Source organism: Sceloporus occidentalis, unplaced genomic scaffold (assembly GCF_023333645.1).
Source record: "Sceloporus occidentalis isolate IW3139 unplaced genomic scaffold, rSceOcc1.0.p SCAF_4, whole genome shotgun sequence".
NCBI lineage: Eukaryota > Metazoa > Chordata > Lepidosauria > Squamata > Phrynosomatidae > Sceloporus > Sceloporus occidentalis.
In genome coordinates this window covers 21,773,555-21,795,847 of record NW_028316984.1, presented here as the reverse complement: position 1 = coordinate 21,795,847, position 22,293 = coordinate 21,773,555, and the positions used below count along the sequence as shown (strand labels likewise).

General features: G+C 40.1%; 2 protein-coding genes across 13 annotated transcripts in view; both read right to left on the bottom strand.

Moving 5' to 3' along the window:
* Positions 1 to 2,293, bottom strand: part of MPP4 (MAGUK p55 scaffold protein 4) — a 40,676-nt gene extending 38,383 nt beyond the window's left edge. For all 5 annotated transcript variants that reach the window (XM_089519399.1, XM_089519400.1, XM_089519401.1 and 2 more), the window contains exon 1: positions 2,141 to 2,293. The gene's annotated coding sequence lies outside the window, so the exon portion shown is untranslated. The remainder of the gene's footprint in view (positions 1 to 2,140) is intronic.
* Positions 2,294 to 5,337: 3,044 nt separating this feature from the next.
* The window catches only part of ALS2 (alsin Rho guanine nucleotide exchange factor ALS2), a 70,112-nt gene continuing 53,156 nt past the window's right edge, over positions 5,338 to 22,293 (bottom strand). For 6 of the 8 annotated variants that reach the window (XM_089519388.1, XM_089519393.1, XM_089519391.1 and 3 more), the window contains 9 exons: positions 21,212 to 21,329; positions 18,447 to 18,604; positions 18,074 to 18,196; positions 17,014 to 17,190; positions 16,443 to 16,488; positions 14,916 to 14,977; positions 12,054 to 12,203; positions 9,823 to 9,919; positions 5,338 to 6,521 (listed from right to left, as the gene is read on the bottom strand). In XM_089519388.1, the coding sequence (XP_089375514.1) occupies positions 6,483 to 6,521; positions 9,823 to 9,919; positions 12,054 to 12,203; positions 14,916 to 14,977; positions 16,443 to 16,488; positions 17,014 to 17,190; positions 18,074 to 18,196; positions 18,447 to 18,604; positions 21,212 to 21,329 (970 nt within the window). In that variant the 3' untranslated portion in view covers positions 5,338 to 6,482. Of the gene's footprint in view, positions 6,522 to 9,822; positions 9,920 to 12,053; positions 12,204 to 14,915; positions 14,978 to 16,442; positions 16,489 to 17,013; positions 17,191 to 18,073; positions 18,197 to 18,446; positions 18,605 to 21,211; positions 21,330 to 22,293 lie in introns of those variants that run through there. The other 2 variants (XM_089519394.1, XM_089519395.1) reach the window with 2 other exon arrangements.

Here is a 22,293-nt window from a genome sequence, read left to right as displayed (position 1 = left end):
TAAAAGGTGTGTGTGTGTGTGTGTGTGTGTGTGTGTGTTGAATTCCAAAAACATATCAACTTGTGGTCCATTTGTTCTGCTTCAATTTAATATTGTTGTTTTTAATACTATGCCATCAGTACAGCAATTTGGATGACTGACATGCTAGAGTGAATTTTTACCAGTCTTTGACGTGAGTCTGGAAAATGTGGTTTAGAAATTCAGCAAGCAATCATAAAATGCAGCACATTAGGTACATCAATAAGAAAAGAGATTGAATATTTGATTTTCCTTGGTACACAGAACCCCAAAGGTCTGGGAAGAACAGTAGGTTTAGCTGGGCACTAAAAGCTTCACTTATAACACTTAACAAAGCTTACTCTCCTATAGTATAGGGCACGTGTGCCTTTTTGATCACGAAAGACTGTGCTTCATATATGTGCACTGCTGTCCAGTTTAATGACTTTCCTTCTGACTATCACCCATTTAATCTGATCCTCTCTCCCCAAAGGTACTGCAAGAGAGCTTAGCCAATCGGTTTCAACCCACGTCAAGTGTGTTGGGTGGCATCTGAGTAATCCAACAACATACAATGATAGGGGTTGGCCAGCATCGGACTCTATACCTTTCTCATACATTCAAGGTCATACAGTATCCCATTGGGGAGATTCCAGATTGATGGTAGATCTACCTTTTAAATACCATGGCACTTCAGTCATTCAAATTCAGTTCGCTTCCTGTACATGACGGATAGTCCTAAATAGGTTGTTGCCAATAATGGGAGACTACAGTCTTGCCGAGTCCACTTTCCTACAGGGTACAAACTACTACCATTTAAACAGTAAAGCACTATTAACCAAACAAATATGCTTCCATACATAAACATCAGAAAAAGGATTGTGATGGCGGTCCTCAAAATGTCTTGAAATCATTCTAGTACAGGTAATACAGTCAGCCCAACGTATCCACAAGTTCTTTCTCCATGGATTCAAGCATCCATGGCTTGTAAATATTTTTAAAAATATTAATTCAGACCAACAAACCTTGATTTTCCATTTTATGTAAGGGACATCATTTTACTATGCCACTGTATTTAATGGGTCTTGAGCATCCATAGATTTTGGCATCTGCTGGGGGTCCTGGAACCAAGCCGCAGCAGATACCAAGGGCCCACTGTATTTAGTTTTATCAGATCTGCCACTTCCCTGAGCTTTCAACTGCACATAATTCTGAAATGAATCCCTACTTAAAAGCACAGATGTTCTACTTGAAAAGAACAAACCAATAGAAACATTTTAGACTCCATCTGTTCACAAACACACAGCTGCATCTTTTAGCACTAAGATTGAAAAGCTTGAGCAGTGTTGCCAACAAGCCTCAAAGGTATTCCCCAGAATATTTTACCAAATCCAAAATCCTCGGAATTCCCCAATATTTATTATTATTATTCAGTCAAAATCCCCGGAAAGAAATTAATTAAATTCCCCGGATTCTGGGGAATTCCCCGGAAATTAGCAACACTGAGCTTGAGTGCTTTGCCCTTTGGTGTAGCTATAACAAAACTGAAAGCAACAACTTTTTTAAACACAAACTCTCACACACAATCAATCATAGATGTTATCTCTGAAAAGGTGAAACTATGGTTAGTTTAAACAATAATTTATTGCAGTGGTGGGTAATGGTTGTTACTTTTTTTGGCCCCACAACAATTTTGCTTTGTTTCCTTCTCCTCCTTGGCTGTTCTAGGTCCAGGAGAGAGGCTTTTAAAATAATCACAACCACCCCTTCTAGTTTATAGTACCAGAAGAAATCAGCAAATTATCAGCAAACCAGTCAGGTCAAGATTGCTCTGGATTGATGAAGGGACAGAAAAGAAGTCTCTTCCACCAAGTACAAAAGAACACTTTTGCAAAAGCAGCTTAGCAAACCTACATCCTCGGAGCATGAAAGCAGTCTGGCACTTGGATATATAGATGGATATAGGCTGTGATTGAAATCTTGAAAAAATAAACATGGTGGAACACTGATTTTCAATATACATTTAATTGCTCCCCTCTGTAATTAATTTCCATTAAAAACTAAGTTCATGTTAAATTTATTAGTTGGAATTTGGACATCATGTATTTATTCTAATTTCCCAGAGACAAATAGATTAGCTTACCTGTTATTCAATTACCCGAATTTCACAGCAGCTGATGAGAAACTCTTCTATACGATGTCTTACTTATCCTAAAAGGGAGCATGGTTCTTGTCAAAATTTACATGACCCAACCAGCTAAAATTGCCAAGGAAAACATTTGCTGGATATTCGTAACCTCAGTCACCTTACTGCTCCAACTAATCTCGGGACATCCTTTCCTTTTTAATCCGTAGAAACGTAACCTTAGCATGGCTCATTACCAAAGAGAGAACAAAGCTCCTTAACCATTTTCTCTCACAAAGATCAACTTCAACATACCTTCTTCATCTGAAATGGTGATTCTGGCATATTTGCTTATTATTACAAATAAGCAACATGGAGCATACAGCAAAATGCAAATATTTTCCGACCAGTTCCTCTAAGAGAGATATCTCCATTTAGGTAAACTGGAGAGATTTAAGCAGAGACATTATCAGAAGAAAAATCACTTTTGTTAGCCAGGAACATTACACTATTTGTCCTGATCTGTCTAGCATTTGCATTCAGCCCTGACTGCTGGAGCAAGTCTATGTCCGTTTAATTATGGGATTCTCTTACACTAATAATTAGATCACAATAAAATGGACTAGGAATAATCCACTCAGACATTTAAGTAGTTTTCATCCATCAGTGAACTAAAGTGAATTAAACAACAAGCTCTATAGAGGCATGAAACACCCAATCAAAAACCTTATATTCAACCTTATAAAGTATATAAGATGCAAACAAGCAGTGTTTATGAAGAGTTCTGAATTACTTGTTTCTGGATAATTATAAACTATCAGATGAGATCTTAAACCTTTCTCAGATGTCCCTCTGAATGCCTTATTAGGACTTAGTTCCATATTGTACCCTTAAAATGAGGTGGGCATCAGATATTGTTGGACCATAACTTCCACTAGTCCTGGCTAGTATAGCCAATGGAGAGGAATGATGGGAGTTACAGTCCAATAACATTTGGAGGGTTGCATGATTCTCATTCCTCCTTAAAACTGATGGAAATCTTTTTTTGTGAATAAATTGTATCATTAGAAACAACTACTACTCTGCACAAGCTAAAATTCTTGATGAGATGTACACCCTCATGTTTTCTAATGATAACAACCATGTGAATTAAAGATGAAATTACTAATTGCCTTGTCCGAAGGGCAACATGGCACATTGACTGCTAACTAAACAGAAATTCCTTTCCTTCCTTGCTGTGTTCTGCAGCACCCAAAACCTGGCTCCAAACAAATTTACAGCTCTCTGGAAGATGTTCTGGAGATGCTCAGTGAGAGTTGCAAGGGATGGGAATTACCCTTTCTAGTTCCATCAGCAGAACTACCTAATTGGCCTTTTTAAAATGTTATGTTTCAAAATGCATCACATGTAACTTTTGTAATCCTCTTTCTGTCATGGGCTTATATTTTCACATTGTGAAGACACTGCTGGGATATGGAATCACCACTGTAATAATTTCTTTAAAATATTCAGGTATAGCCTACAGTTAGATGTTAGATGGGTAATATTTGCTTTAATAAATTAATACTACATTGTTCCTTATTGTTGTTCTGGCTCTATGAGATGTGATCTAAGTTTGAAGTCTTATTAAAATATGGTTAGTCTGAAGATAACTTAAGTCATTTAGATGAGTACCAATGCTTAGTAGCCATTTCAGACTCATGCTAGCACATTAGTAACACATCTGTTAATTAGATGTAGTAATCACACATTAAACTGAGCAGACTGTATCAAGCAGAATGGGCTTACAAGCACCTTCCCCAGCAGACCACTGCAATTTGCAAAGATTTATAAAAGAATGCAGTGAGAAGAGCTGTTAGAGGCTCAGGTTGTGTGGATGTCCTTGTTCCCAATAACCCTTGTTGGTTTGAGATGAATGCATTATATTGTGCTACAGAAAACAAAAAGCTGGATCTAAGCACAGACTACAAAGATGATTGGAGATTTTCCCTGTACCTTGTTATGCTGATTCAACATATTTGCCATCCAATTCTGGGGAACTCTAGTACAGACTTCGGCCCTCATTGCTTGATTTTGCAGTATTATCCAAGAGACAGCTGCAGGAATTCTATGGGGTTTGTGTCATCTTACAGATCTTGGGCTGTCTCATGCCTTATTCATCTACTATTTAGATTTCTGTAGTGCACTCTACATGGGGCTTCTCTTGAAAGTGTTCAGAAGCTAACAGTTTAACAGTGCAGCAGCCAGTACAAAACATATCAACTATTGTGAGGTATGTGTTTTAGAAAACCTGCACAGGCTTTCAATTTGTTTCTGAGTTCAATTCAAGGTGCTGGTCTTCACCAATAAAAGCTCTGAACAGCTTGGGGCCAGGATACCCACATGAACCTGCCTGAAACCTAAGATCCTTAGCAGAAGCCCAGTTGTATATTCCACCACCCCAAAAGGCTTGGCTGGTATACATAAATGATAGAGCTTTCTCTGTAGCAGCAGCCCAATTGGGGGACTCTCTTACCAAGGGAGGTAAAGTTGGCTGCATCCCCTCCAAGTTTCTAGCAGGCACTGAATACCACACTATTTCACTTGGCCTTTGATTCTTAAATCATAGTCCATTCCTCAAGCTACTACACCTCACTGTACCTGTATGAGATGTACCTGAAAGAAAGTAACTGTATGCAAACCTAAGGGAAAAGAGGTAAAATTACTGTAGAAACATCAGGAATAAACTCTTCTAGAACATGGCCACATAGCCTGAAAAACCCACAAAAAATTACTGTAGTTTGTTTCTTTTAGGTACCTTTTGTATTATGTTCTCTATGTGTGTACGTGGCCACCAATATCTTTGTCAATATCAGAAAAGGGATTGGATTTATTTAGAAGACCTTTTTACTGCAGAGTAGATTTGTTTTTAGCAGTGTACTGAAGGAAAAGTTTGTTCAGAAAATGTGCATACAATATAACTTTTGCAAAGCACTTGAAAATTGGTTAGGCTCACGTTTATCACAGATATTGGATAAGTCTCTTCCCAGCAGTATTACTTTTAGTAGAATAAGCACATAATTGTAGAGACAATTTATTTGAAACATTCTCTATGTTTATAATCAGTATTAATTACAGTAGAATTAATGACTACTCTCTTTACTGAACTACCTCAGAGTGATTACAAAATTGCATCAAAACTGGATTTGTACTGATTGTCACGAAAGAAATCACCACAGCATTAGCAACATTCTTTATTATGAAAACTGCTCCATTTACAGACACAGCTCCCACAAAACCTTTTTTTAAATAAAGGAGCTACACACAAGCCATGATTGAGATGTCCAGAAATTATTTGCATTGGTGTACTAACTTTAGTTAATTTTAGCCAAAAGTGTATTTTACATATCTTGCACTCGTCTGTGACTGACACAGTAAAGAACAGCACCAGTTTTATCCAAGATGTCGGTCAAAACCATGTGGTTTCAATCAAGGAAAAAGTCACAGGAAAAATGTATAAATGGTGTGCAAGTGTGTGTTCAAAAATATTTCAACAAAAATAGAATTAAAAAGATTTCCACCTTGCTAAACAGACATAATAGCTCCATGGCTCAGCATGCTAAGCCAATAACACTTTTGACTGAGCACATGTTTATTCAGACCACATTTCTATTGTTTTCTATACTGGGCTCCAACAAGCAGACTGTTCCACTTATAACTTGAATATTTTGTTCCTCTCAATTCTTAGATTGCCAAATCTCAAAGAAAGATTTTTTTGAGTTCTGTAAACATATAAAGTATCAAAATCAGTGCTGATGCTCACAATGAAGAGTGCTCCTTGATGTTAAACAGTAAGCAAAACAGAAAGGGAAAAGTCAGCTCCCATATTCTTACCACCCTGGTATTAGTAAATTCACCAGACGCAAATAGCAGCACTTGCAGCATCTGTTTATAATCTTACATACAGAAAAGGATTTCACAGGCTTTACGAGCAAGAAATACCACAGCTTGTTTCATAGAAATGCACACACTTGGGCAGTTTACTTCAGAAAGACACTGAATGGTTCTATAGTTGAGTTCAATCCTTCAAAAAGCACAAAACTGACCATCTCTCCAATGTAAGGAGCACCTGCCTGGATTATACTTTTACATGAATTTCATGTAGATCCCATGCTATACATAATTCTTTCTTTTCAGCTGCCCTGCAAAGCATCCTCTATCTCTTTCCTTTTTGGTTGATCTCAGGGCTTTGTTTTTTCTGCACTTTAAGAAGTTACAGGAATTACATCCACAACATGATGATTTTTCTCTTCATTTTAAGTGATTTCCGGGAAGGAGAAAAGTTCTGTTCAAAAGAGTCTTCCATAATTAGACAAATGATTTAGGTCAGCTTTTCATGTTGAATCTGGTAATAACATGCCTGAAAATAAAGGGTTTTAAAAGTAGATTTAGTTGAAAGGATTACCTGCTGTGAGTTGATCAGTTACAGCTGAATTCAGAACTCTTTCAAATCAATGGCGGGGTACAGACCGCCGCTTTGCGGCGGTCTGCCGCCGCCGCCAGTAGGTCCGCGGGGGAGCCGGAGCCTTCAGACGGCCCGACTCCCGCGCGGACCGAAAAAGAAGCTCCAAAATGGAGCTTCTTTTACCGTCGCGTTTGCGACGTAGCGAGGCGCCTGGGGCGCGCTCGCTACGTCACAAGCGGCGCGACGCGTACGGATGCTCAGCGTCCGATACGCAAAGATGGCGGCGCCCATGTGGAAGGGGCGCCACCATCTTGTACGTATAGGATACGTACTAGGGTTAGGGGGTGCGGAAGCACCGCCCCTTCCTAACCCTAGTACGTATTCTATACGTACTAAATGGTGGTATGTATCCCGCCAATGAGACTCAAACTTATCAGGCAAAGACACTTTTAGGAGTTTATTACACTGAGGTTTAGGCAGCTCAGATCCACAGTGACTCCTGGTTCAGCTATGCGAATTCACGTTATAATGTGAGTGTTTTATCACACCTGGTTGCCCTTCCGAATCGAGGGGGAATCGAATCCAAGGCAAGTCAATTGATGCAGATTCACGCAAAGTGGAGTGAGTGCAAATTAGAATCATAGAATCGTAGAGTTGGAAGAGACCACAAGGGCCATCCAGTCCAACCCCCTGCCATGCAGGAAATCTCAATCAAAGCATCCCTGACAGATGGCCATCCAGCCTCTGCTTGAAGACCTCCAAGGAAGGAGACTCCACTACACTCCGGGGGAGTTTGTTCCACTGTCGAAAAGCCCTTACTGTCAGGAAGTTCCTCCTAATGTTGAGGTGGAATCTCTTTTCCTGGAGCTTGCATCCATTGCTCCGGGTCCTAGTCTCTAGAGCAGCAGAAAACAAGCTTGCTCCCTCCTCAATATGACATCCCTTCAAATATTTAAACAGGGCTATCATATCACCTCTTAACCTTCTCTTCTCCAGGCTAAACATCCCCAGCTCCCTAAGTCGTTCCTCGTAGGGCATGGTTTCCAGACCTTTCACCATTTTAGTTACTCTCCTTTGGACATGCTCCATTTTCTCAATGTCCTTTTTTAATTGTGGTGCCCAGAACTGGACACAATATTCCAGGTGGGGCCTGACCAGAGCAGAATATTGTGGCACTATGACTTCCCTTGATCTAGACACTATACTTCTATTGATGCAGCCTAAAATCGCATTGGCCTTGTTAGCTGCCACATCGCATTGTTGACTCATGTTCAACTTATGGTCTACTTGGACTCCTAGATCCCTTTCACATGTACTTTCATTCAGCCATGTGTCTCCCATCCTATATCTGTGCTTTTCGTTTTTCCGCCCTAAGTGCAGTACCTTACATTTCTCCGTGTTGAATTTCATTTTGTTAGCTATGGCCTAATTTTCTAGTCTGTTCAGGTCATTTTGAATCTTGATCCTGTCCTCTGGGGTATTAGCTACTCCCCCTAATTTGGTGTCATCTGCAAATTTGATAAGTATGCCCCCAATTTTGTCCTCCAAGTCATTAATAAAGATGTTGAATAGCACTGGGCCCAGGACAGAGCCCTGTGGGACCCTTGTAATTGTAATTGTATTACCACACCAGTGCATACCATGAGGATTCAACGATTTGAATTGGGACCCTTGCACGTGCTCAGTAGGGTCTGAACGCACCCTGAACCTTTGCACTTCCGGGGTGAAGAAGGGAGTCTGGTTCCACTTTCACATGAATACTAGCCTCACGTGAAAGACTGCTTCACGTTTCTTCCTCCCTTCTATTTTCCCATTCCTGGCAGCCAAATTCAAATGGGGTCCTCCATGTCAGTGCCCCCATCTATTTCAGCCTCATCTACATCTATCCTCTTGTCATTCTCCTCATCTATTTCAGCCACATCTATATCTAGCCTCCATGTCAGAGCTCCCCATCCATTTATTATGATTATTAATGAATTGTTGTTGTTGTTATTATTATTCACTGCAAAATAATCAGTGTAGAAGCTGCACGTTTACTTGGAAGTAAGTCCTTTGGATCTGAATGCTAGCCTCACGTGAAAGATTGCTTCATGTTCTATGGGCTTTAGAGTCCGTCTTGGCACCCAAACTAGAACTCTTTTTTGGGAGATAGGGTCCGTCTTGGCACCCAAGCTAGCACTCTTTCTCTGGGATATGTGTTTTTTTCCCAGTCACACAAGCAGCCTTTCTATGGGAGATAGATAGGGCCCCCTGTGTCACCCAAGCTAACACTCTTTCTCTGGGATATGTGGTCCGTTTTTTTCCAGTGAAACAAGCAGCCTTCCCCAGCGGCATCAGAAGCAGCTGCTTTACCCCTCCTCGCCGGAATGTCTCCTGTCCACGTTAAAACATGAATACCTTCATTCCCTAGTAGCTCTCTGTCCTTTCCCCAGCATTTCCACTGGGGAAACTGCATTTCCCCTCAGCAGCAATGGAAGTGGTGGTGGGGGGTACCGGAAGCAAATGGGGCAAAATTGCAGCAGGGCATCATGGAAAATGTGGGATCTTGGAGGTTTGGGGGGGTACAGGGATGGACGCAAAGTTGCATTCCACACCAGACCAATTCGGAGTGAAATAGAAGCGAGCTTGAATGCGAATTTTGTGAGTTCTTTTTTTTCGAATTCATCAAAATGAAGGGTCACTTTGGAATCACTGCGGAAGCGCCACAGAAGGAGTGCCCATAGAAAGGAATCGCGTCTGATAACACATTCACGTTATGACATGAATCTGCATCGTTGGACCCGCAGTCACGTCAGATCTGAGCCGCAAAACCCCCCAAAAACCTCCGTGTGATATCCTCCTTATACTGGGTTCAAACCTGAGAAAATAAACTATAAACAGACAGACTTTCCTCCTCTTGAATGTGATAAGCATTAAATTGTTCTACAGAGGCATTTTTTAAGAAACAAACTCTTCCTTGATGATGGTGTGAAAGCTATTTCACATCCCTAAAAATTAAGACCAATTGTATACTGGTATTTTTGTACTTATACTTCCCAGTCTAGAATACTATTCAACTACAAGTCTATTTTGATACAGGTGCATGATTTTCAGAATTCCCGGTTAGAGACAACTAACTGGTTTCAAAAATAAGGACAAATGTCTGTGGTTATTAAAGCTGGCAAGAGATCCAAATAAAACTTGAACCAGGCCTAGGTGTAAACATTACTGCATACTAGGTGAACATTTTAAGAAAGACAGATTATCTAAGGCTTGCCTTCAAAGTAGTAAACATAATGCCTTGCTCTCCATGCTGAAGAAATGGGTCCATTAGGTCCTCGATTAAGTGTACTTCAGATCCCAGATTTCTTACCCTGCAACAACAACAAAAATCAACAACAAGCCATATATTCAATTCAACGAACCATATTTTGTAAGACTTTGCCAAGATAGCAGCAGGTGAGATGTAAATTTCAACTTATTACTGAGTGACATACATTCTATACACTGTTTTATAGCAGAGCTGGAATTGGGAATGTGTGCCCCTCTGAATGTTTTTGGATTTAAACCCCCATCATCCCACACATTCGTTATGCCAGGTGTGGCTGATGACAGCTGTAATCCAGCATCTTGAAAACTACACATACCCCACCCATAACAGAGACTCCTTTTGCGCTGTTTATTTGAAAGTTCAATTTTGACACAACTATATTAGTGCGTATGTTTTTACCAATTATAGAGTTAACTGTTTATTTCTTTTTTTTTAACAATCTGGCCAGATCCCCTAATTTCAGAGACATTTTACCATGCTGCAAATATTGTATCTTGACACACTATTTGTTGTTGCTGTTAACTGCCTTCAACTCAACCTTAATTCATAGTGACCCCGTGCATGAGGACCCCTATTCTCAACCTCTCTGTTCAGGTCCTGAAGGTTCAGGCCCATGACATCCCTGATTGAGCCCAGCCATCTGGCATGTGGTCTTACTCTCTTTTTACTGCCTTCTACCTTTCCTAGCATCATTGTATTTTCTAATGAGTTATGCCTTCTCATGATGTGGCCAAGGTATGACAGCCTCAGTTTGGTCATCTTGGCTTCCAGGGAGAGTTCCAATACACTACAGTGTGTCAAGCTAAGAACAGCTGAAGGCCAACATTATAATTACAGTCAACCCTCTATATTCATGGCCTTGGGACTCATGGTTTCAATTATTCGCGAGGTCAAGGCTGCTAATGTAGGCATTCCTCTTTCCTTTCCCTGCCCAATCTCTCCTTGGGCAGCCCAGGGAGAGATCTGGGAGGCAAAAGCAGGAGGTACATTGCCCCCCCTAAGACCCCTCTCCTCCCCAGCCCTCTTCCTGGACAGTCCAAGGAGAGGATTGGGGAGGAGAAGGGTCTCAGAAGGGCCAAGGCACCTCTTGCCTTCTCCTCCCCTGTCCTCTCCCTGGGTTGCCCAAGGAGAGGATCGGGGAGGAGAAGGGGCAGAGTCAATTAAAGGGAGGGGAGGGTGGGGGGAAAAGGAGTGCACACCCCTGCTCCTATTCCCCCACCCACCCTTCCCTTTAACTGGCTTCTGAGTGGTGGGGGGGAGAGAGTTACTCACAATTTCCCCATATTCACAGGAGTTTCGTTCACCTTACCTCCACAACTATGATGGGAGGACTGTATATGACTAAAGTCTGTCTTAGCATCTGTATGACTTCCTCTCTCACTAATCTCATGACTGTGCAATCTGCTCCTAACTTTCAGACTTGTAGGGCATTCCTGCTTGATCATTTTCTAAAGCAGTACATGGACACTCTTAAATAATAAATTGATATCAGCGGTATTCAAGCTTCAGCTCTGTAGATATTCTGGATTTCAGCTCCTGGAATCCTTTGCTATTTAACCCAGAAAAAGGCTGTGATTTCTGGGCACTGGAAACATCTGGAGGATCAAGGGTGGAGAACCACTGATTTACATAATTAACATAACTGGGACTCCATGGCTGCTGAAAGGTTATTACCATTTCATAGTCCTATGTGTGCTCTACTTAGTAGGTGGGAAAAGCTTCACATTTTCTCAAAGTGGAGAGTTGCTGTTATTTTATTGATACACTGAACATCAGTTTCCAAATAAATATTGCACATAATTGTTAGAGATGAATGACACTATCTCCCACTGATCATATTTTGCATTTTTGGGGTGTATTGGTACTCTTCTGTTTTGCAAGCCTCAGTGCTAGAATGTTCCTCTTGCTTCCCCTTTCCTTTGTTGAAACACACATCATTGCTGAGGGAGTAAAGCTTCCCCATTCCCCTTGTAAAAGACAAGGGGGGTAGTGTGCATTGGCACTGGATCAGAGCCACCAGAACAAGAACCCAACCCTGTGTCATGGGTCAAATACAATTGGGACACATTGCCTGAACACAACCAGAGCCAGAGCTCTGTTCAATCAAGTATTAACCTGGAATATTCACTGCAATAATTAATTACATGGTTCAGTGTGTATTTTAAAGATCTGCTCACCTGGCTCGTAGCACCACATAGAGAAAAACAGGGAACAAATCATCCATGGACCAAAGGAAATCTTCATGAAGATTCTCAAGTACATTCTGGGAGATCTCCTCAAAGGTCTGCTGGATCACCTTCAGTTTGTCGGCAGGTGTAAAAGTTGTACTATTGGGGAATTTAAAAAAAACACAACTAAATTAAGGCACTATGTTATCTTTTATTTCTGAAGACAGAATCAACCCTTTCCTCTGATCATTTGGAACATGTGAGAGAATAAAACATGCACCACATCAATGAAAGCAAAGAACAGATGGAGAGTTCTGGGACTAAGAAATACTCAGGAAAGGGGGAAAACATTTTATTCAATGTTTTATACTACTCATAACAGGGCTTCTCTGCATTCCTTCAATAAATGTAAGAGATTCCATTAGAAACTCTAAGAGCCTTGAGACAAAATAATAATTAGCATGTTTCTTGTCAAGTCAGATTCATTATCTGACATTGACAGTGACCATGCAGATGGACAGGTTGCTTATCTGTAACTGTAGTTCTTCGAGTGGTCATCTGTGAATTCACACAAATGGGTTATCTTGCACCTGTGCAGAGCGTATTCGGAACTTTCTAGCGCTATTAGAGGCATTTTGGCAGTAGCTCCTCCCACTCCACAACTACCTTCTTGGCTCTCTTCCCACCTAAACCCTCAGTTCCATGGATGCCAAACCAGCAGCCCAGGATCTAAGGAGAGGCAAGGAACAACTGTGAGGGGAGGATGAGTGGGTTTGTGTGAATTCACAGATGACCCATCGAAGAACCAGTTTCATTAAAGTAACCTGTCCTTCTTTGTTGTGGTCTCTGTGAATGCACACAAATGGGTTAGACTAGCAAACTGTAATTACAGGAGGACACTTAGGGGCTTGTAGGTGCCTCCATTTTCGCCAGATTCAAGCTGTGTCAGCCGCACGCCGCTACTTATAAATTTGAACTACAGCTTCAAATTTGATCCAGTATAAGCCGGTACTAGCCCTTGGTACAGAGGGAGAAACCATGGCTTTGAAATTGACCTGACGGAGCAGAGGAGCATGAGGCGATACAAACAATGGGCCCCAGGTACTGAAAGGCCAGTTGCATCCGACTCTTTCCATGGAGCGTGAAGAAACAGTACCAACATTGGGTCCTTAATATTTTTCTCCTAGAGGAGTATCAGGATGGTCTGTGGCCAAGAGTAACGCCAACCTGGCTATCACCCAATGCTTCTTAGCACGTGAGGGGGCAGGTGCCTGAGGGTCAATCGGTTCAACAAGTCCGCAGGGTCAGGACCAAAGAGGAACAAGAAGCTGATGATACATCCAGAGTAGATCATTTCCCAATTGCCCAAAATCCTCAGACAGGCTGAGCTAATACAGTAGAGCTGTTAACCTCACCTCAGTAATACAATGGGCCTTTGCCAAGCACAAACAGCAAGGTGAGTGGCCATTTAAATCCATGATTTCATCAGAAATCCCAGTGCTCCTCTTAAAATATTAACGAAGAATGGAGATGAATGAAGAAATTACCACCAAAATGCAGATTGTTCCTGTCAATGTTTGAGAATTTAAAGTCTTACAGGCAAATGAAACTTTGAAGAGTTTTGCAGATGCTGCTGCTGCACTGGACAAAAAGGAACTAAGGGTTTAGGCAGGAGAAGAGAGCCAATAAGGCAGTTGGAGATAGGCGGGGTTACCACCAAAACACTTCTAAGAGCTCTAGAAAGTTCTAGATATGTTCTGCGCAGGTGCAGGAAAACATATTTGTGTGATTCACAGAGACCATGATGAAGAATAATAATTTCATAGTTCAAACATGCTTTAAACAGTGTTCACTTTATGTGTGGATGCTTCCAGCTTACCTCTTCTGTTGTGCCACCTCAAGACTCCCCAAAGCCATACCCTAGAAGAAGTGGGGGGCTGCTATCCAAAGAAAAACATGCCCCTGCCAATGTGAGAAATTATTTTCCCCTCTAATGCTGCTTTCTACCTCTTCTTTTTATCCTCACATGTATTCCTTAGCCAACACTTTAATACACTTTTTTTTTCTCTCTTAGGCAAATTTTCCACCACGTCTTCAGACACCCCCCAGTGGTTGCTTCATAACCCACTGTTTGTCTCCAGGTAACACAAACAAGCTAACATTTTGAAATTGTCATACCAATAAAAACCTAACTCCTCTGCAAACTTTATCAAGTTATTCTTATTTTGTGTTAAATATGTCTCAATGAATATGATTTTTTAAAACCAATTTTACATCAAGGTCTAAGTTTAAGTCGTTCCAAAGAAGTAACAGAGCCATATGCTCATCATCATCATCATCATCATCATCATCATCATCATCATCATCCCCTCAATAATAATAATAATAATAATAATAATAGTCATTTTGCCTTTTTCCCAGTTTGAGACTCAAGGTGACTTACAAGATTTTTTAAAAAGTGTTCTGAAGAGAACAGAAAGTTGCTCCTGACAGGATGTTGTACACAATGAATCCATTTATATTGACATAAAATTAACAAAAGCAAATAGAAGAAATTTGCATCTTTTACCTTGCTGTACAAAGAAAAAAGAAGGCCAAAGAAGAAAGCCAAATCTAACTATTGCACAGTGAATGTTGCTTCAATGCTATATGTGGTATAAATGCACTGTACATTTATACGTGTGTTTACCCAAAAATAAGTCTTGCTTTGTTTAATTAGACTTCTTCCCTAATATTGCCTAATTCAAAGACTATAGTATTCATATACAAAGCAAAGGTAGACCTATCTCACAGAGATCAATGGAATTATTTTAGTTTGGTGACAAAAGAATTAGAAAAGCAGAAAAATGAAAAGTCATAATTTGAGATTACCTGATCTGTTGTAAGCATTCCACTGCAGAAGCAAAACAGGCATCTTTTGTATTTGGCAATACCTAACAATAAGAATGAAAAGCAGTGGTTATTGCCATCATAATCTCTAAGGGTGCATTGAATATGAAAGAAAAATTACTGTGAGCAGACACTTTTTTAGAAGCAGAGATGCTAGATTAGGGCTTGTTATCTAGCACAATGATTGCACAATTGTCCCATTCATTCCAGTTTAGAGAGGTTACAACAAAGGAAGAAAATTGGATTTTTAAATTGTTTTGATCAGTTCTGCAAGGTTTATGTTCAACAATACAGCACTATGTGGTCCAACGAATTGATTCTGAATAAAGCAGTTTCAGATGTTGTTACCAAGATCCATCAACAAAAGGGTAGGGTAACAGCATGGGGAGCGGGGGGGGGGGGAGGGGGGAGTGTGTACTTGCAGCTAGTCAATAGTATAGTCCTGTCCTGTTTCCCTTTTGAGAGACTGATGCTATCAGGAAATTTCTACAGATCTGACTGGAGCTCCTGACAGCCTGGGTTAGGCCTCATGCGCAGGGTATTCTTATCCTTTCATGAGTACTATTGTCCAATAGCTTAACTTGTTTATCCTGATGACCTATCTGTGGTATAAATGGATGTTTTTATTCCCAATTAGTAGTATCCTGCTGCATGATTACTCTTGAACTACATATACAACATCTCTGTTCCACCATGGCTGTTGTAGTGTAGCTCAATGTAATAAGCCACAGACACCATATACTGTAACACCCACCAGTCCTCACCAAACCAGAGTGACGAAGAACACTTGAAGCAGTTGAATCTAGCATGCACTGAGAAGACCATACTACCAGGACAAGGTTGCCAAATAGCAAGCAGGGTGGTAGTGCAAGGACAGTGCAGCAATTAGATTGGTTAACACAATATGGCACAACCTTTCTGCTCTAGCCTCTGACAATCAGTCTGACCACAAACTGCCATCACTGGTCTGGCCTGGTCTAAAAATTCAGTGTCTACAGCACACAGTAAACTCCTCCTTATACTACCTACTTTAGTGACAGTTTTGGTGATTTTATACTAAATGGATACCTGACGGCATGGGGAAAAGATGATGGATTTTAATATGTACAAGTAAGCAGCACTTAATCAATATGCAGAATATGAACACCTCAAATGAAATAGCAGAAAGCCTCCAACCAAACTAATGATATAGCAGATTATACTGTATATTATCGTAAAGTAATTATCTGGAAATGATTTGAAAATCACAGAAATGAAATAAAGACAGAAAAGATAACTGTAAAATTACATGTTCCCGGAGCAATCATCTTGATCTATGAATTAACTGTCACCGGAAGAACTGTACACTGTGAAAATGATTGATACCATTAGGGAAAGTTTTTAATGCTAACCAAAAGAATGCTGCATTAAAATGGACACAGAAACACTCTAGTTTGCTTTAATAAAGGTCAGTAACCCATCAAAGAAACACAAACACATGCAAGTAAAAATCCTGCAAAGGAAATATACCTTTTTATTTTCCCCAAGGATAGATATAGTCGTTGGCCAAAATTTCCTAGAAAAAGTACCACAAATAAAATTAATGACAGATCGATCGATCTATCTATCTATCTATCTATCTATCTATCTTTCTTTCTTTCTTTCTTTCTTTATTGTGGAAAAGGAGTCTTTAAATACACAAAACAAGAGTAATTCATAAAGGGTCAGGTTTTATAAAGGGGACCCAACTAACTAATCAAACAGGCAATAGTTGGTGATTTAGACAAATCAAGGACACGTGGGGCATTTCAGAGATGCAACAAGGTGGCTGCCTGAAAGTCCTTCCCGGCTTTCCAGAACTGTCCCTAACAACTACTGGCTCGTCCAGACTTCAGCCATAGGAGATGCTCAATCATAAGCAGAGCTTGAAGGTAATTTGTTAAAAATTAGTCCATTTGTTAAAATCTTCAACAGTTATTTTATCATTATTTTAACTGTTGAATACCAACAACATTTTCTAGCAATGGATACTTCTGACACAAAAAAAGCAGAATGGAAGAAGAGGGGGGAAATCAGTGTTAACATCCTGAAGAATGCTTACGTTTGTACTCCCAAAAAGCTCAAGAGTGCTGTGTCTGGTTGTTTATTGAGACGCAAAACACATTCCCAGTAAACATCTTCCTCTCGTTCGTTGTCCAAAGCATACAGCATAAACAAAGGAGGGTAGAGTCGTGGTAGCAACACCGGAAGTAGCAACCCAGAGCTTGTGACCACATAACTTAAAAAGATGACATTAAGAAATGTTGGATAAAAATATCTAAGAAGTGGGTCCCACAGAAAATTTACCAAAAGGTCTGTTATACAATTTAGACACCCCATTCTTACCTATTAACAGTAAATTTTGAGAATGACGAAATTAAAATAGGCCAAGGTAAGGGAGAAGATTAGAATTTCAACCCTTTTTGCTTTCTACCACTCTTTCCACCAAGAGTAATGACATCTTTGAGTGCAAGCTCTTTGCACTAACAGCTGAATGTTTCTGCATATTGCATGGCATCATATCATCTAAGACCTCAGGTATGACGGAGATCATTGCAATCACCTCAGTATGAGCCAGAGGAAACACAGAACAAGGCTAATCCTTCTTTCCCTGGCTGAATGACATGAGGAATGTCATAGCAGTAGCCTATGACTGATGAACTAATGAACACTGGAGTGGGGTAGACAGTGATGCTCCCCCAACCAACTATATATGGAGCATAAGCTTAATTGTTCCAATGGAATGCAGACAGGGATGTTTATCACACTATACTCTTAAAGTGCTACTATTCCACTTTGGCTGCTCTAGCTGCCACCTGTTGCATTCTGGGATTGGCAGTTTTAAGGAGGGGTATTTAGAATTCTCATGCAGGAATAAAAAAGCAATGGCTCTCCATTTATGGAGGTCCAAAATGGATGGAAGTCAGGATGTGAAATAACTTGGAAGGAAGATGTTTTTTCATTCCATATATAGCATACAGAAATGGCATATATCAATGATCTATCAGAAAAGATTTGCCCCACAATGAAGAAATTTTAATTAAACCTCCCCTGCCCCATACCACTCATAACAGAGACTTTACACTTATATTTACATTCATGAAAGATTTTAATCTACATACCCTGGCTCTGGAGAATCAGGTCTAGAGTCACTTCTCCCACTACAGAATGATCTTCTTCCCTTGGTTTCAGCCACCAAAAACTGAATTGTACTGCCCTCTTCAGGAAGGTCAGGGAACAGGAATCTTAAAACCAAAACACAGTAAACAGTCACAAATCACCAAAATGCCTATGCTTTAAAAGAGTTTTGCCAGTTTTTGCAAGGCATTTTTGAGTAACCTCTATAGGTGAACTTAGAAACAATTCAAGTGATGTTAAACATGCAAATATATTTCTATATGCATTTTAAAATGTATGTTTTTGCTTTGAATGTTCATCAAAGAGAAGATGGGTTACAATAAATACATTTTAAAAACTTTTCTCCCCCCGCCCTACCTGACCAACTGAAAGATGCGTTTGAGGTAGGATTTAATTTCCCTGACTGCTTCCTGCAACAGCCGCCGATTGGCACCCACTCCTACATATGTCATCCGGTATACTGCTACTAAGGTCTCAACAAGTTTCCCCAAAGGATGAAGAGGGGTATCACATGCCTGTACAGGAGGGAGATATCAAAAAGAATTAGGTAACTACACCAAGAAGCAAAATCTGCATGGCAAGGTTCACACGTAGGGTTCTTTGTATAAATCTGGAGAAATCCAGAGGCAGCCTATAGGCTCTGTGTCATTTTCCATGCTTTTTTCATGACTCCCTAGTGGCCTCTAGAATTTTTACTTTTTAAAGACATTAACTTTGGAGTATATCATTGATATTTGTCAACAATCTGTTAAATGCACTACAGCCATTGCAAACATGAATTTAAAGCATGATAGTAAATGGGACAAGCAATATCATAGTCAATTTGGTTCCTTTTTATTCAGTATCAACAGTCAAAATCATAGTCACTCTCATATTAAAATCAATGTAAGTGCTTTTAAGATTCATTTATATAAAGGTATACATTTAATAATAGTAATAATCTAAGTGGGAGATTTTATTAGTAAATGAGGGGAAATGTTTGGAATGAATTTAATAGTATATAAGAATTAATTTCAATTAATTTTAGCAAATGTTTAATCTTATTTATGCAAATGCTGCTAAGCCATATTTCCACTGGGGGGGAAAATCAAAAACAAATACAAAAAAACTACAATCCTTGAGCACTTAGGTAACCTCAAAAGTGGCCCTGGCCACATGGCAGTTGCCTATGTATGACTTCAGAAATGTAAATTCCAATAAAGTAGTTAAAGCAAAATATATAGCCTACTCATCCAATGCAAAACAGATCTTCCTGTTTATAACAAAGCCTTGTAACCTATAAGCACATACAGCTGGCTGAGGAGAACAGAACATTGGTACAAGGTGATTAAAAAAGAATGGTGCAAAAGCAAATAAGGACAGTTTTTCTTTTGCACTATTAGTTTTAAATCACTCTATACTTACCATGAAGGCTCCTTTTCTGCAGTTGTGGGGAGAGATTCCTTCATGCTGAGTCTGGCTGCTCCCTCACACTTTACAGGCAAGGTTTCTGAGCTGTCAGTCATCTGTACCACCCTAACTGGGAGAGCCAGCCCCACCTTCCCACTGATGTTATGACAAAGCTCAGGACAAACAAATAAATAAACAAACTACCCCCAGCATCTTAAAACTCCACTAACTAGGGTGGGAAGGATTCTCTCCCCACAACTGCAGAAAAGAAACCTTCATGGTAAGTACCAATGTTCCATTTTCCTACAGTGTGGGGAGGTAATCCTTTCTGATGGGACCTAGAGAAGCAGTCACCATGCCACCCAGGTGGGGAACAACCTACAGTACTACATAGACACAATCTGTCTCAGAACAAGCCTGCCAAAGAAAGCACCTGCTGAAGCAAATTGGTCAGTCCTGTAGTGTTTGACAAAAGAAAATGGGGAAGCCCATGTGGCTGCCTCGCAAATCTGCAACAAAGATGTTTTCAATGCTGTGGAAATGGCAGAACAATGAATGGAGTGTGCCCGAATCCCTTCTGGAACTAGCTTGGAAGTGGGCACATAAGCCAACTCAATGTGCTACCGCAACAAATGAGGCAAGGTTGAAGAAGACAGCCAATGGCCCTTAGTAGACTCTTGAAAAGAGACAAACATACAATCCAATTTATGAAGATCCTTAGTTCTTTTCTAGACCGTTTTTCATGCTTCTGGTCACTAGAGGGCCTGCAAGCATCAGAGAAGCTCTTCATTTACTGAGCTTGCATCTTTTTTCTGCACCTTTTCTTATGGCACTCAACACAACCACCATCTTGGGCAGATAACAGATTCACTACCACTTCTCCCCATTGCCCAACAGCCCAAGTCCAACAGCCTACCTGCCTATGAGGAAAAACCAAGTATCTAACTCACAGGGAGCTTTTAACTATGAATAGCCAGGGTTAGGAGAGGTGGGAGATAGTCCAACCAAATTATTCATGTGGCCAAAGTCGGACTTGACAGTTATCTAATATGGTCAAATCCTCAATGCAAACCAGCAGATCATGTTCTCCAGCTGCCACCATAGGATGAACAGGAACTGGATCATGTCTCCCAGGAAGGGTACATTGATCTGTTCCTTCTGCGTGCCCCAAATGGGCTTCCCCATCAAGCAATCAACCATTGACTGCACATCAGAGAAAAGGTAGGAACTGTGATCCATATCTATTATGCTGAAACTGACCATCCTTGTTATGATGGCATAGTACCATACTTATCAAGACCTCCTGATCCACAAACTGGAGAAATTCTTCTCCGAAATCAATCCCCACAGCCAAAATTGCTAGAGCATGAAAAGCCCTGTCCTCATTCAAGCTGAGGCAGGATGGAACTGGGAAGGTGAGACTGGCTCTCCCTCTTAGGATGGTAAGGATGACTGGTAGATTAAAAGCCCTGCCTGTGATGCAGGAGGGAGGAGCCAGGCCCAGCATGAAGGATTAACTCCCCACATTGCAGTCACTGTTTTTGACAATGAATTTCATAGCTGTGATTCAAAGCAAGATCCTCACAAAATTGTTTTTCACAGCAATGAAACAAAGCAATCACTTATTTTGCTTTGCTAGTGACTGGATCAGTGAACAGCAGACACCAGTGAATGAATATTGGTTAAATCCTGGGCCAGAGATAGAAAAACATATCAAGCGGTAGTCAGGCTACCTTTATGAGATATTTCTTAATGCTGTCATATTTTTCCAGTGTGAAGGCACCAACGTGCTGTGGAATGAACTCCAAGCTCTCCAGGGTTTGAGTATGTGATCTGCTCAACAGCTCTGGACTGCAACAACAAAAGAAATAGTTATGTCACATAAGGGAAATATATATGGCCAACTATCTACCAATATGATCTGCAAAAAGCTAAATAAAATGAAAGCCTAAAGTACATTGTGTTGAATCTTTTGCTGCCATTCCACAATCAAAAAGTCCTTCTGTTTACAGAAGCAGGTTGGATCTAACAGAAATTACTGGGTTTTGGGAAGATGGGAATTGGGAAGAATTTTGGGAATTCTGTATTGAGAAGAATAGAGAAGATGGAATTGGAAGTCTTCCCATCACAAACAAGAACCTTTTTTGGATCTACATTCCTATTGTGAATGGGAAAAGCACTGCTTAATCCAATCCATATGGAAGATAATGTTTTAAAAATATACATCTTTAAAACTAGAGCATGGAACGCACCACATGAGGTACTAGCAAAATTTAACTATTGATCTAAAATGTTTTTGCTTTATCACTGAACTTTGCAGTTTTACCATGGCCATTCTACTTTCAAGATTCATATGCTTTCCTTTCTTAACCTATTGAATGTTTCTAAAATTTCAGCATTACAGAATTAAAGTGCTTCTACTATGTCAGCTCTTAACATCTGTGTAACCATCATGTAGCCACTCATATAAAAGTCTTCCCTTATTTTCTGCATGCCACTCCATAAATTACTCTTCTTCATCTCCTGCTAAAGTATAATTTATTTGTAGATATTTTGCTGTAAACTGCTAGTGATTATAATATCTCACCTAGATCATTGCTTTGTATCTATTTCTCCTGTACCACTCAGAGATTTTTACTCTAACTTCTCCAATAAAGACATAATTCTGAGCAGCAAGTAAACATATTTATTATAAACTTTCTTAGTTACCCCACTCAAATTATCAAAATATTTCAGGGTAGCTTACAAATAGCACTAAAAGGCCAAACAGTTTAAAAACAATAAAATAATTTAAACAAACTAAAAGCATATTAAA